The 14,170-nt window shown below is 43.8% G+C and overlaps 1 protein-coding gene across 2 annotated transcripts in view; it reads right to left on the bottom strand.

Moving 5' to 3' along the window:
• Positions 1-12,591, bottom strand: part of TSC22D2 (TSC22 domain family member 2) — a 46,934-nt gene extending 34,343 nt beyond the window's left edge. For both annotated transcript variants that reach the window (XM_014838567.3, XM_070493660.1), the window contains exon 1: positions 10,703-12,591. In XM_014838567.3, coding sequence (XP_014694053.2) covers positions 10,703-12,591 — 1,889 coding nt within the window. The remainder of the gene's footprint in view (positions 1-10,702) is intronic.
• Positions 12,592-14,170: the final 1,579 nt, after the last annotated feature.

Below are 14,170 nucleotides of genomic sequence, written 5' to 3'. Positions count from 1 at the left end.
ATGGGGCAAGCTCCCAGAATACATGATTCACCTCACATCTCAGGAGTGGTTTCTCAGGGGACTAAACTTTTGACCAACCTGTTCTCTAACAGTCCCCCCCCCACCTCAGCATATTTCCATAGCCTCCCCCACCCCCAACCTGTACAGTAGAAAGCTAAAAAAACTTGCCACATCACTTCTGAAATTCTTGACCCACGCTGCAACAGAGTAACAGCAGCAAGCTAAGAATATAAGTGCTTATTATATACCAGACACTACTCTGTTTTACACTTATTAACTGAATTCCAAAACAGCCCTAAGAGGAAGCTGTTATTATCGTTCCCGTACAGGTAAGAAAACTGGGTAAGAAGCACTTTTCTTGATGTCATGGAACTATTAGGTGGCAATCTGGTCCCAGAGTTTATGCTCTTAACCACTATGCTAAATATACAGCAGAGTTAAATTTTAACCTTTCTAGGTCTGTCTCTTTATCAGTTAAATGGTGATATTACTATCTAGCCTTGCAAAGTAGTTCAAGAACTGCACCTATATGTAAAGGTCCTGGCGTACAGTCAATGCTCAATAAATGACAGGTCAATTTTATCATCAAAATGAGGTTTAGATAGTGCATGTCAATTCTGAGACCCTAACAAGTACCTTAAGAGAGTCTCTGCAATAAGAATTGCAGTACAATAAGAAAACTACTTCCAAGTTCTACTGGAATAGCAATAAGTATCAAAGATTTCAAACAAAACAAACACTCCACAGAATTCCATGATTTCAAAACTCAGATTAAGACATTGTGTTATGGAATTTTTTTTGCGAGGAAGATTAGCCCTGAGCTAACATCCGTGCCAATCTTCCTCCACTTTTTTAATACATGGGTTGCCGCCACAGTATGGCTGACGAGTGGTGTTAGGTCCGCACCTGGGATCCGAACCTGCAAACCCAGGCTGCGGAAGCAGAGTGTGCTGAACTTAACCACTAAGTCACAGGGCCGGCCCCTGAATTTTTAAAAAATACTTTTTAGATGACAATTTTAATTTTAACCAGTAGGCTACACCTTAGATGTTGCAAAACTAGGAAAGGCAGACACTACATGCCAGAGCATCACGGAAGCAGCTGTGTGATCAATGAGGAGTCTTTAGTATCTGTACTTCTTTGCTTACCCTACACTTCAACTCTTTTCTGTTCTTTTAACCCTTTCTCTACTTTTCTCTTGACTAGGTCTAAGGTAATCAAAGGCACTGATTAGACATACTAATATCAAGGAAAGATTAAGAGACTGCTAAACTACTGTTTATTTAACAGCTGTGACCTCTCTCAAGATATATTTGTCAGGCTCCTTTTTTCAGTGTACTTAGAAATCAGTCTGCCAAATTAAATGAAAGCCAACTGAACCAACTGAAAATTCAATTTGGCTTTTTTACCAGGCTTACCCAGGACCACATGAGAACAAGTTTGCTAGTCACACAGGTCTGTTAGGAGACCTTGGGTTTAAAATAAACAGTGACACAAAGAGGAAGGTAGTAAATACAAGAGAGTAACAAAGACTAAACCTGGAAGTTATTCTGCAAGTCTGGAACTTAAAATTCATTAAAGAGTATTTATAATATATTTATAAGGATGACAGTCTTTAAAGAACTTCAGATCCCCCAACTCTGGAAAAATATATACATGTATATTTAATTTGAATCAAATTCATATGCCAAATAAATTGGTTTTAAATGAAGTCATATGACTTAAGTTATGAAATTTCAGGACTTTTACAGCATAGACTCTAATAATGAAATGTTTCTCATAAGTCAAATGTAGAAGTGAAAAAAGAACATGTCTGCAGTTAGTCGTATATCCTAGGGCAAGAAAAGAACTTGTGAAATAAACTACTATAAATGGACCTTTAGAACATCTCAGAACAAATACACTAAGGTTGCAAAAGCTGGCAGTTAACAATCACTTTCTACATATACTCAAAATGAAGAAGCCATATGGAGCTATACAAGCTATGCACTACAGAAAAGCTTAAATAGTCTAGATTCCAAGGATAAACATTTAGATAGTCTTATTATAAAATATGAAGTTTTTGGTTTCTCAAATACTTCAGTTGGGATGTTATCCATGAACTTAGAAATTTTTAGCAAATAACAATTAGTCTCAAAACACTGATTAACAAGCATAGTTAAAGGAGTCAAGTCTGTGAAACCTAGCTGATCAATTTTAAGAGCCATCTGTAAATATCAAAGGGCCTGATCATCAAAGAATTCTGTTTTGGAATGGCATAAAATTGAGGAAATGAAAATCCCAAGAAAAATGCTGTTAATGGGGATCATTTCAAGGTTACAGTCTATGAAATCTGAAGACACCAAGAGGCAACTGACATATTAAAAATTTATTAGAAAGAAATAATAAATTTCATGCAGCTTTGGTCACAAGTTCTCTTCTTCCCAAAAAATGAAATTTGAAATCAGGTTTCTAAGAACATTTGATGTCAATGTAACCAACTAATCTAAATATAGAGCCAACGAGGCACTTCTTAGGAAGACTGAGATGTGGTTTATTCTGAATTTATATCAGCCACCTAAATAGAAATGCTGTTTTCCTATTTGCAGACATTTTTCAAAACCAGTGAACAAAACATTCTTTTCCCCCTGACTTTACACACCAGTCTGTCACATTAGTTTCCAACTACGTGAAAGCAGTACATCAGAAGGTGACTCAAAATGTGACCTACGTCTGCCTGCTTTACTGTGACCTACGTCTGCCTGCTTTACTAAGATACTATCTTTGTAGGGTAACCATAACAGAGGAGAAACATACATATATACTATACCTCAAAACTAAGCTATAAAAATTGTTTACCTTTAAAGGTTGAGGTACGTGAGCCCTGAACTCAGTGATATACCTTCTCCTTCTTTTATGTCAAAACTCAACTTCTGAGAATCTCTAAATAGAAACCAAGGAAATACAATAAGGAGAGGAACAACGAGGGCCATCTCCAACATTACTATTTAAGGATTTTAAATGATTAAAAAGATCCTTTAGGTGAAGGGTTACAACACAACAGATCAGCGGCTACTTAGCTTTTCCTTCCTCCTGTCTTACAGTCAGCAAAGTAATAAAACAAAATTAACTCTGGGGATATGCAAGAGCACTGGCTTTGGAGTCAGAAGGCCTGAGTCTGAATCTACACTTTGTTGCTTAACAGCTGTGTGACTCAAATGCTCAAAGCCTCAATTTCTCTAGTCCGTAAAAAGGGGAGGGAAACACTTCCTTACAGTTGCTGAAAAGATCAAATGAGATACGTAACATAGGGCCTGACACAATTAAGCTCAGTTTGTGTTTACTATAGGGTCATAGTTTCCAAATTATGCTGTATAAAAACCAACTTTTGGCAGAGTATCTTAACATATACCAAATATATCATTATTAAGGTAATATCAAGGCAAACAGAATACTTAAGGCAAATAGTATACTTCAACTTAGAGCTAGGTATACGAAGTTATTTAGTACATTCCAGTGGATGAGAATCCTGACTTCTGGGATTCAGAACTCCCCCAGGATTTCCTCATACACAACTTTATCACAAGATTTTAATTAAAAATATAATAATCACTGAAAAGGATACTGAAATGGTTCCAAGATATGTACTACTTTAATGATAAAAGCTTCAAGAAACACCTTTAACAGCAATCATAAACTTAGAATAAAAATGTCAACTTCTTACCATGACATTTAAGCCCTCCACTCTGGTTCCCATAAAGTTAATCACATCATTTTCCAAATCTGACATATTCTCACTCGCTGACATTGTTACACAAATTGCCTTCTCCCTCCACTTGGAAAATTATCCTCTTATCAGTGACCTAATTTTAAGATTCAGTTTGAGTTAGCTTCAGAAGAATGCACAATACTAGGCTGCTTTTGAGGACTGAAACTGGGTGGCTGGGGGACAGAGGTGGCAGAGAGGCTTTCAATTTATACTCCTGTATATTTTGAATTTTGAACTGTAAAAATGCATTACCTACACAAAGAATAAATTAATTTTAAACGGAAGTCAGTCTAACTACTTCTGCCCCACACCAATCTGACATAATGTCCTAAACTGTTCCCATCAGCACCTTATATTTACTACATTGCAGCCTATAATGTCTATCAAAGTATAATTTAATTATTTTCATATAACCGGAGATCTTACAGGACAGGATAGTCTTATTTCTGTATCCCAGTACCTACTACTCATAGAAGACAAAGAAAGTTGAATGATCGACATATTGTCACTTTAAATGTTTTCCTGGGCATTCAACCAACTAACTGAGTACATATTTGCAAACTTCATTTTATGTCACACAGTAGTCTGGTGGAAGGAAAAGGATTTGATAAGAGGAAGGTTTGAGCTGACAGCTGTCTCATGAAACATGTCAAATGTATGGACTTATAGATAAGGAAGCTTAAAATCTGATCAAGTCTCAAATTCTAATTTTACCAACGAGAAAAACTGAGGGAAGTTAAATGACTTGACCAAAGAAACCAGCAAAGTGATGGAAAAGCCAGGATTAGACCACAATCCTATAGTGTAGTTCTTACTACACCATGACTTTTCTGGCCTAAAACAATGTCCATACCATGTAATTATTTTCAGATCAAAACTGAAGACTCTTGGTATGATTTGTAACATGCCAAGGGATGATCTGGGAGAGCAGCCTGGACACTGAAATACTGACATTTCTGTGACGTATGCTTGCCATACACACCATCTTATGTTATGTATGGATTGTTCACAAATTACCTGCATACCTCATTTAATCCTCTCAAACTCTCCAAGGTAGGTATTATCCCCATTTTTCATATGGGGAAACAAGAGGCTTAGCTCAAGGTCAAATGCCTTAAGTATGCAGCACAGCTGGATTTCAGCCCAAGCATGTCTGATTCCACTGTCTGTAATGGTCACTCATATGATATGCTAATACATAATTAAATACACTTGATTTTATCAAGAGGGCCCCCCCCCCCTTTTGTTTTGTTTTCAAAGCCTAGGTAGACCATATACCAAAGCAAAGGATTTGTTTCGGTTTAACTTATAAAACCATTTAGTAAAAGTGAATTCTAATTCTACTTTAGAAACTGGTTGGTTTTAAACTTTGCTTTGGGTATCCTTCATTCACAGATTAAACAATTTACTTGTGTAAAATGGAGAGGGAGAGTCTAAAACATTAAAAATAACATTTAAAATACACTAGCATTATTTACGACATATTAATCACAGTTTCTCTTCTATACATCAATATTCTTTAGTCAAATTTTAGTGAAAGCTTTTGAGAGAGGAGGCTTTAAGTAATTTAACATCCAGTCTTCACTTATTTGTCTCACCTACTCTGATTAGTCTAAATTAACAAGATATTTACTAATAGTCCATGTCCCAGGTGAAGACTATTAAAATTAACTCAATCATCTGCAGAGTTTTCACGTAACCATCTTATATAAATGTATAATTTGAAGAATGAGAGTTCATTCATTATAAATGTTAGCTTGAGTACAAAGAAATAAAACTAAATACTCAAATGTGATTTGGGGCTTTAAATTTGAGAGGTAAGCAATCCAGAACAGAATAGACTAAATTTAATTCATCTGATATAAAAGTGCAAATTATGCATATACTTTTTAGAGATAAAGCAGATAATCAATATACCTTTAAATTACCAGCCAAATTTGAAGTGCATACATTGAAATATATTATTAAAGTTATGTAATGACGGATATGGATAGGAATGATAAATTGGTTATTCTTCCTAAATCTTTATGGAAGAGTCCTGACTTTTGCCCTAAGCAATGCCAGATTAAGAATATAACAAATAATGAGTAATTTGGTATGTTCAAGAATTGCTGTGGGAAAGATCTAAATTATACCAATGACTTAGGTATGCATATCCTTTGTGGATGCAGTAATTCATATTATACCATCTAAAAGGGCAGCCTCAAATCACAAGTGCACTAGTTTAGTACAAAGAAAAACCCAACTTAAAGGATTTATTCCAATTCTGGAATTTTGCTACACATACCCCTAAAATACTATTAACTAGTAAGATTTTTTCTTGAAAATCTGCTCTTTCCATTAATAAGAAACTATGTAGGAAACATCAGCATTCAAGCTACACCTAACCAGACAAATTTGTTTTGATAAAGCCTCTCTTCCTCATACTTAAGTATTTAAAGAGTAATGCAATTAAGAAATAAACAGTATGTGTTCAGAAAAGGAAATGCATACTGGTCTAAAACCCTATTTCATGTCATTTCACGTTACTTTTTTTTGTTTTGGTTACCTGCATCACTCTCTATCCCCCACAACCCTCCAACTTCTGCCATTTTAGGAAAGAAAAGTCAAGATCCTTTTATATCTTGCCCCCTCCCAAATCAACCACTCCTCAGGAAAAAGATTCATTCTGGTTTCTTTATCACCTGATTGGTGGGGCTGCTCTTTGTTCCTGGAGGACACTAGAGACCATGACTGCTTCCAATCTCTTTGAAAGACATAACTCCATTCTAAACTAGCAAGTACCAGATCCATAAATCTAGTATCATGTTTTACTATTTCCAAATTAGTGCTATCAGAATTCTCAAAGAATAAATTGGTACTACATTTATTCTCAGGAAGTAGTAAACAAATATACCCCACTATCAGTATTGTACTGTAAAAAACCACTTCTCAGAAAGGCAATTTTGTTCAAAATATCCTCCTTCCCCTATAAGGAACAAACAATTGTTACTAAAATAGTTACTTAAGGAGTGTGTCTTATCCACACACACAAGTCCTTGGGTTTTCTAAAAAGCTAAGCAATGTTCAGTCCGTATGATTTGGTTCACACAAAATTTTAAACACTGTATGTGTCACTATGAATAAAAATGGCTATACTCTGACTGATACAACTCTTGGTTTAGGGAATTTCAGGCACTTCTGGATCAGTCTTTCTGGAAATCTATGATAATTTCCTTTACTTAGAGCCATGTTTATGACTGATGAGTATTTTAGTAATCAGCATGCACTCTAATGAATATATCAATATCAGTTTTTATACTAAATAACAACATCACCCATACATAGGATGCTATACTTTGATTACACAATCCTTGGTAAGAGTACCTAGATATTTAGATAGGTGTAAGATGGTATCCAGCGTGTGATGTGAACATCAACTGTAAAGCTAGAAGGGCAAAATTACCTCCACAATTAAATATAAAGAAATGTAAGCTCCCAAGAAAGACACAGATTAAAGTAAGGAGCGTTCATTTTTAAAGACTAAATGCAGTAAGACTTTCAGAGCTCTAAGCAGTATCTATAGATTTTACACCAAAGGTAAGAGTGAGAGTTCTGCCTCCTGACATACATTTACATAATCCTCTCACTTAAATGTTAGTAAAACCAAAACAAACTCCATAAAAAACGCATCTACATATATGAGATATATATACATTTCATACATATATATCTCATATATATAATTGTACAAAATTTGTATTTATAGCACATACCAGGACACACCACTTAACATTCACAATTTATGATACTTTATCAGTAGTCATTAGCAAACTACAGAAATAAAATCATTAAGATGTAGAGATATATGCCACTAAGGGATCCTTACAATCAGGTTTTCAACAGTCTTTTGGTTGCAGTTGACAGTTCACAATTGCAGCCATTCATAAGAGTTCCTGGAATGTGGTCTACAGAGTTCACTTTGGTCAGCTATCTACGGAAAACGATCTGCACTGTGTTCCTTTTCCAAAAGGGCCAGTAATATTTTGCTCCTCCCCCCATTTACCAAAAAGACTGTTAAGTGTATAGGTAGTTTAAACAAATTTTGTAACGTTCACTGTACAAGGAGCTACACATTTTTTAATGAACTATATTTTCAATCATTATTATATCCTCCAGATAACACGAAATCAATTTGAAGAAATCTCAACAACTGACCATAAGCCTTTTAATTAAGAAAGGCTACAGTGGTATATCGTAGGGTCAACAGACAATGTTAACTGAGAACTTTAAGACATTTTCTTTGTACATACAACCATCAGCCCTTTTAAAGGTATAATAATAAGACGTATTAACGGAGTCTGACTCTTTAAAATAAATGGTCTCAAAATGAGCCAGTATAGAGCCTTGTATTAAGATGACAGAACCAAAATCACCAGACAATTTTCAACATATATCAACCTAAACCACCTCAATATTTTTGTTAATCTTCTATTTTCCTTCCTTTTCTCAAATTGACTGTGTTTACTAACATCAACGTTTTGTTTTTAAAAAGCAAACATCTTACTTACGGGTATTTTCTTAGGCTCTGAAATTTGTCAACCTATTCACAAAGTTTAAGTCATAATTACTCAAGACCTCTCACTCTAGTGACTCTAGTGTTTCATTTTACATTTGCATGATGGCAAATAAAACTATGCAGATTTTAATTTAAGAGGGGAACCTAAAATCATCATTTAAAATTATGATTTTGTTAGTACTGTCTCCTCAAAAGCACTCATTCTCAGTAACTTCAACATATGTCTGGAAAAGCTGTGTTATTAATTTCAAGCAAACAAGTTTAAAACGCCCTCTCTTTTACAAAGGCTTTCCTTTAAAAAAACAAAACTATTCCTATTTAATGGATTTATTCCTTCACCAGGTATGTTGCTCCAGTGACAAAACAGTCAAATGTATAAGATTACATCTTGGAAACTAGCGTGTTAAATTAAAAATCAATGAAAGACTACTAACAAAAATTAGAAATGCACGTTTGATAAGCAATGCAGATTTTAAAAGACTAGGTGGGGGAGAGAAGTGCCACTTTTAAAATAGGACTGCACACACATCAAAACCCCCCCGGCAATGGATTAACTGCTGCAACTGATAAGGACACTGACACAGCAGTATCTGTAGTTCAAACATTGACATGTTTGGAAATAAAGATTCTTGAGATTAGCAACTCTTTTAATAAAGTAAGAGAAGAAAAAAATGCATCTTTGAGGTCATACCCTAAGGAATACATCCCAGAGTTTCCATTTATCAACAGATCTCTGCTTCATGCCGTATCATCATATTAAAGTTCTGGGGAATGTAATTACATGTGCTGTAAACTGAGAGAAGTGTGAAGAAGAGAAAATATATTCTTCATTCACATGTGTGCATGTGTTGGGGGGCTTGGGAAACCAGTCATCATTTCTTGAAGAGCGATGGGGGCAGCCAACAACAGGAACAGAGAGCTAAGTAAACGGTTATTTACCAACCCATCAGAAAAAAACTGGCTTCTGGCGGCTAGGAAAGGGAAGATGCCTGTTGAGTATTACCAAAGGTGAACACGTAAACTCAATCTGCATTTCAGGTGTGCCCCTATGTGTGAAAAGTGAAAAATGGGAGCAAACATAAAGAGAGATTTTTCTGAGTGGCTTGGGGAATCAGTTTCTTTACTTGGTAGTCCCATCCACATAAAATTTCTCAACAACTAGCTGGCTGAGCTCAATTATGGGCACGTGGTATTCTCTGAGAGTTCTCAAATGGAAAAAAGACTCCACACAAGCAAGTCACCTACAAAAAAAGACGAACTTCGAGTTATAAAAAGCAGAGAAGATGAATTTCAGTGATCATTTTTCAAACCAACAGAAGTGTATAACAAAAATACAAGACTACGTAGAAATGAAAAGTTAAGAAAAGAATGTGAAAGAACTCAGAAGAAACAGCGGAAGAAAAAGCTTTAACAGGTCTCAATGTATTCTATATACTAATTATTCTAGAAATCCATAAAACTAGTTCTAATCTTTTAACACATCTAATCAACCTCACAAAAAGCCCCCAAACAAATGTCTAACAGTAAATTACCTGAAACTTTCTATATAATTTTTAAATGTAATTTTAAAGCTTTGTAACAAGTCAGTCGTTAAAAACTTGCGTTATACATATTATGAAAGTTTTCATGTGACATTTCCTCAAAATCACTTAAAATCCTGATTAAACCATAACCAAACATTATCAACTGTTGTAGAACTGGTGTGGCAATCCAACAATTTTCACTTAAAGCATTAAAAAAAGCATCCCTTAAATAGAGGGAGCCAATTGTTGACACTTACACTCGTACTACAAAATTATTCTAATTTCAAGAACTACAACTTTACTACTGTCAAAGAGTCTCTCACACCTCCTCCCACAGTGAAAAGACTGATGGGAGATAAGAACATCTTTCCAATACTCTCTGCTTTAAACAAAAGTATCCTAAAGAAGTCACTGGGAAGCCTCCTGACCTCCCATCCCCTTGCAATAAGAGGCTGGATGAAGATATGATCTTCAAGGCTGGATCTGACATTTTACCATTCTCTCTCCAGCCTTTGCAGATACTAACAAGACTCTGCTGTAAGCGCTCAAGTGCGACTCATACCTAAGAAAGGGACAATCCTGTGGGGCATAACCTACCAGCTACCACTTCTAAATTGAGAGGAGTAAGGTAAAATCCATCTTTTTGAATAAACAATGCTGCATCCCTAACCACTTTACTGTTTTTAAACTGTGACAAAACCAACTCTCTCATTACACACCTCAAGAACTGATAAACCAATTTTACTAAGCACAAACGTTTACATTTAAATATGCTGAGGGCCTCACATTGAAAAAAGAGCTCTTCCAAAGCTGCATCCCCAACTACAACGCCTGGCCAAGCATTCCTATCAAACGTTTGAATAGGTTCCATACCTGTCTTCATCACCATCAACAGGAATAGCTATGCTGAACACAGAGGTGGTGAGGCTGTTCATGGGTGTTAACTGCAGGGGGTTTGCCAGGGCATCTGCAACAGGAGGCTTCACAACAGGCTTAGTTTCAGCAGCGATGGAAAGTGGCGGTTGAGGTAGGGGTTCGGATTTTCTTCTGGTATCGTCAATCTGCCCCACTAGAGGCTGGGTGTGAGTCTGAAACTGGCTTAGGTCAGGCTGTGGTAGACTCGTTGGTGCACTGGCTGTGCCCTGCACCACGGGCAGCCCCACATGCGGGATGCTGCCGCCGCTCCTGCTGACTGGCGTGTGGCTGCTCAGCTGCTGCGACTGGACCAGAGGCGCGGGGACATTTGGCATAGTAACAGAGGTGGTAGACACACTAGGCACGCTTGGAGCGGGCACGGCTGCAGGCACGTTTGGAACTCCGGGCACCACGGCGAGAGGGCCACTGGGCCCGGCTGGCGGCACCCCGCCGCCGCCCATCTGCGGCTGCGGGGCGGACAGGGGCGGCCCCGCGCCTCCCACGGCAGCAGGGGGTCCTCCGGCCGGCTGGCCCGGCGCGGCCTGGCCGCCCTGCGAGGGTCCCGGCCCCGGGGCCACGGCGTCCCCGGGCAGGGTGGGCGCGCCCATCACCTGCGCGCCGGCCGAGGCGGCACTCTGGCCCGGGCCCACGGGAAGGCTGGCCGCCGCGGCGGGGCTGACGCCGGCGGCCGAGGGCTGCGCGGGGCTGGGCGGCTGCAGGCCGACCACGTGCTGCTGCAGGTACTCACTCTGGCCGGAGGGCGCGCCGGGCAGCAGGTGCGGCGGCGGCAGCTGAGGCTGGGGGTACGCGAAGGGCGGCGGCGGCTGCGGGGCAGGAGCGCCGACCGCCAGGCCGGGCTGCGCCAGGGCGACAGGCGGCAGCGCCTGGCCCCCGGGCCCCGGAGGGCCGACAGCGGGCCCGCTCCCCTGGAGCTGGCTGGGCTGCAGGGCGGCCATCAGCGGCGGCGGCCCGGCCGCGGCGCCCGGGAACGGCGGCGGCGGAGCCGAGCCCGGAGCCACAGCCCCACCTACGGGCGGCGGCGGCTGCCCCACGCCAAAGCTCTGCGGCGGGGCCGCGGCGGGCTGGCCCATCTTCTCCGACGGGGGCAGCTGTGACACAGCAGTCAGCGAGCTGTCAGTTCCCGAGTCGGGCCCGTGCGCCCCCTGCATGGAGGCCACCACCACCACCACCGAGCCTCCGGTGGCGCCCAGGCCGCTGTCCCGCTCCGCGGTCTGCTCGAAAGTACTGCTGTGCCGAATGCAGTCCCCGGAGCGGGTCAGGACGCTGCTGTCCGAGTCGCGCTCGTAGTACTCCATGCACGTCCACCGGCCGCGCCGGTACGGCTCCCCGCTGCCGTGGTCCAGCTTGATCACGCGGAACCGGGAGCTGCACGCGGCGGGGGGCGGCGCAGGGGCCGCGGGCCCGGGCGCGGCGGAGGAGCCCGCCGCCGGGGGCGCGCCGGCGGCCGTAGGGGCAGCCGCCGCCGGGGGATGGGCCGGCGCCCCGGCCACGCCGCGGGCCGGGCCGGCTCCTCCTCCGTTGGCGGGCGCAGCCGCGGCGGCCGCCAGCTGCCCGTCCAGGAGGAGGTTCGGGGAGACGGTCCCGGGGGTCTCGGCCTCCCCGACATTGTTGAGCGTCTCTTCGGAGGAGCTGCGCTCGCACACCTCCTCGGGGCCGTAATCCGTGGCCCGGGAAACGTCGAAGATCTCGGAGGAGACGTCCTCCGTGCGCGACTCGTCCGGGTCGTCCAGGCTCTCGGTGTCCTCGGTGATGCTGGTGGCCACCTGGGCCGTGGTGACACTGGTGATCTGGAAGCAGCTCTTCTTCTTGGCCGGCATCTTGGACATGGCGAGGGGCCCGGGGCAGAGGCGCGCCGCTCCTCCGCGGGCCGCCGGAAGCCAGGCGGGGCCGAGCGGGCCCGAAGACAAAGTCCGGTCGGCGCGGGGGCCGGGCCCGCGCGCGCGGTCACGGGCTGCGGGGGGCGCCGGCCGGCCCGTGCGGCATCCTCGTCGCGGCTCCGCGCCGCCGGCTCGCTCGGCGGCGGCTGCTCCTTCCGCGGCGCCTCCGCGGCCGCGGCGCCTCAGCGAGGCCCTCGGCGGCGGCGCGAGCGCGACCCCAGGGGCGGGCGGCGTCCTCCGGCCGTCCCCGGGCCGCCGGGGGCACTCCCCGGCCTCGCGCGGCCCGCAGGCCCGGCGGGGGTGGAGCGGGAGGGCGGCGGCGTGAGGGGCGGCGCCGGCGTCAGCCCGGGCTCGGGACGCTGAGGCGAGCAGGCAGGGCTGCGGGCTCCGGCGGCGCTCAGCCCCGGGCCATGTCGGCCGTCCTGGCGGAAGCCCGCTCCGGGGGAGGGGAACGCCGGCTCGCCCTCCCCTCAGGGAGCCTCCCCGCGGGCGGGCGGGCTTGGCCTCCCCTCGCGGCTCCTGAGTGAGGGGCGACGGCCGGCGGGCCGGCGAGCGGAGGCGCTCCGGCTCGTGAGGCGGCTGCTCCGGCTCCCCCTCGGTGCGCCCGGTCCGCAGACCCCGGAGAAACTGAGACTCAAACTGCTGAAGCGGCGGCTGCAGCTCCCGCCCCTCGGCCAAGATGGGGCTGAAATGGCCGCGCCAGGGATGCTGGGAGGAGCAGCAGCGCCGCTGCCGCCGCCGCTGCCGACTAAAATGCCGCCGCTGCCGCAGCCGCCGCCAGCGCCGCAGCCGCCGCCGTTCCGTGACGCACCGGCGTCGTGACGTCACCGCCCCGCCCCCTCCGGTTTCCTGCGGAGTTTCGCGTGGAGGCTGGCGGGGGGAGGCGGTGGGCGGGGCTAGAGGTTAAAAAGGGGGGCGGTTTTTTAATTTAAAAATTTTTAAATTTAAATTTTGCTCTGTGGGTGTTTAAGAGGTGAAGAGCTAAAGACGCAAAGCCCCAGCCTAGGGCAGCTTACGACCACGCCAGTCGGGTGTTTTTCTACGGTTTGTTCCGAGACACTGGAAGGCTGGAGGTCATGTGCTGTGTCTAATGTTTAGCAAAATCTTAGCGAAACAAGGGCGGTAGGCATGGGGGTTGGGGGGTTTAGATACGAGAAAGAGGGAGACGGCTGGAAGAGCTGAATCACTTAAAAAGTCTTTCCTGAAAAGAAAGGTTGACCGCTGTAGTCAGAGGAGTGAAATGTTGAGAGAAACAGGGATGATTAACCACGAACAGCAAGCCAGATTGAGTCAGAAAAATGATCTCTCAGCCTGAAATTCTGTCTCCAACAATGGCATCAGGAGATGGTTACTTGCCCAGGGTGAGGTCAGTTTAAAAAAAGATTAGAGGTTACCAGTTTAAACTCCTGAGACTGTTTTTACTTTCAGCACGAAATCAGCTTATGAGCTCCATAAATGTAGAACCTACTGCGTTAAATAGTTATATTTCTTTCTTTGTTTATTGTGAAACTCTTGGTCGGAGCCAGAG

This window comes from Equus asinus, chromosome 21 (genome assembly GCF_041296235.1).
Source record: "Equus asinus isolate D_3611 breed Donkey chromosome 21, EquAss-T2T_v2, whole genome shotgun sequence".
Lineage (NCBI taxonomy): Eukaryota > Metazoa > Chordata > Mammalia > Perissodactyla > Equidae > Equus > Equus asinus.
This window is presented reverse-complemented; position numbering and strand designations above follow the sequence as displayed.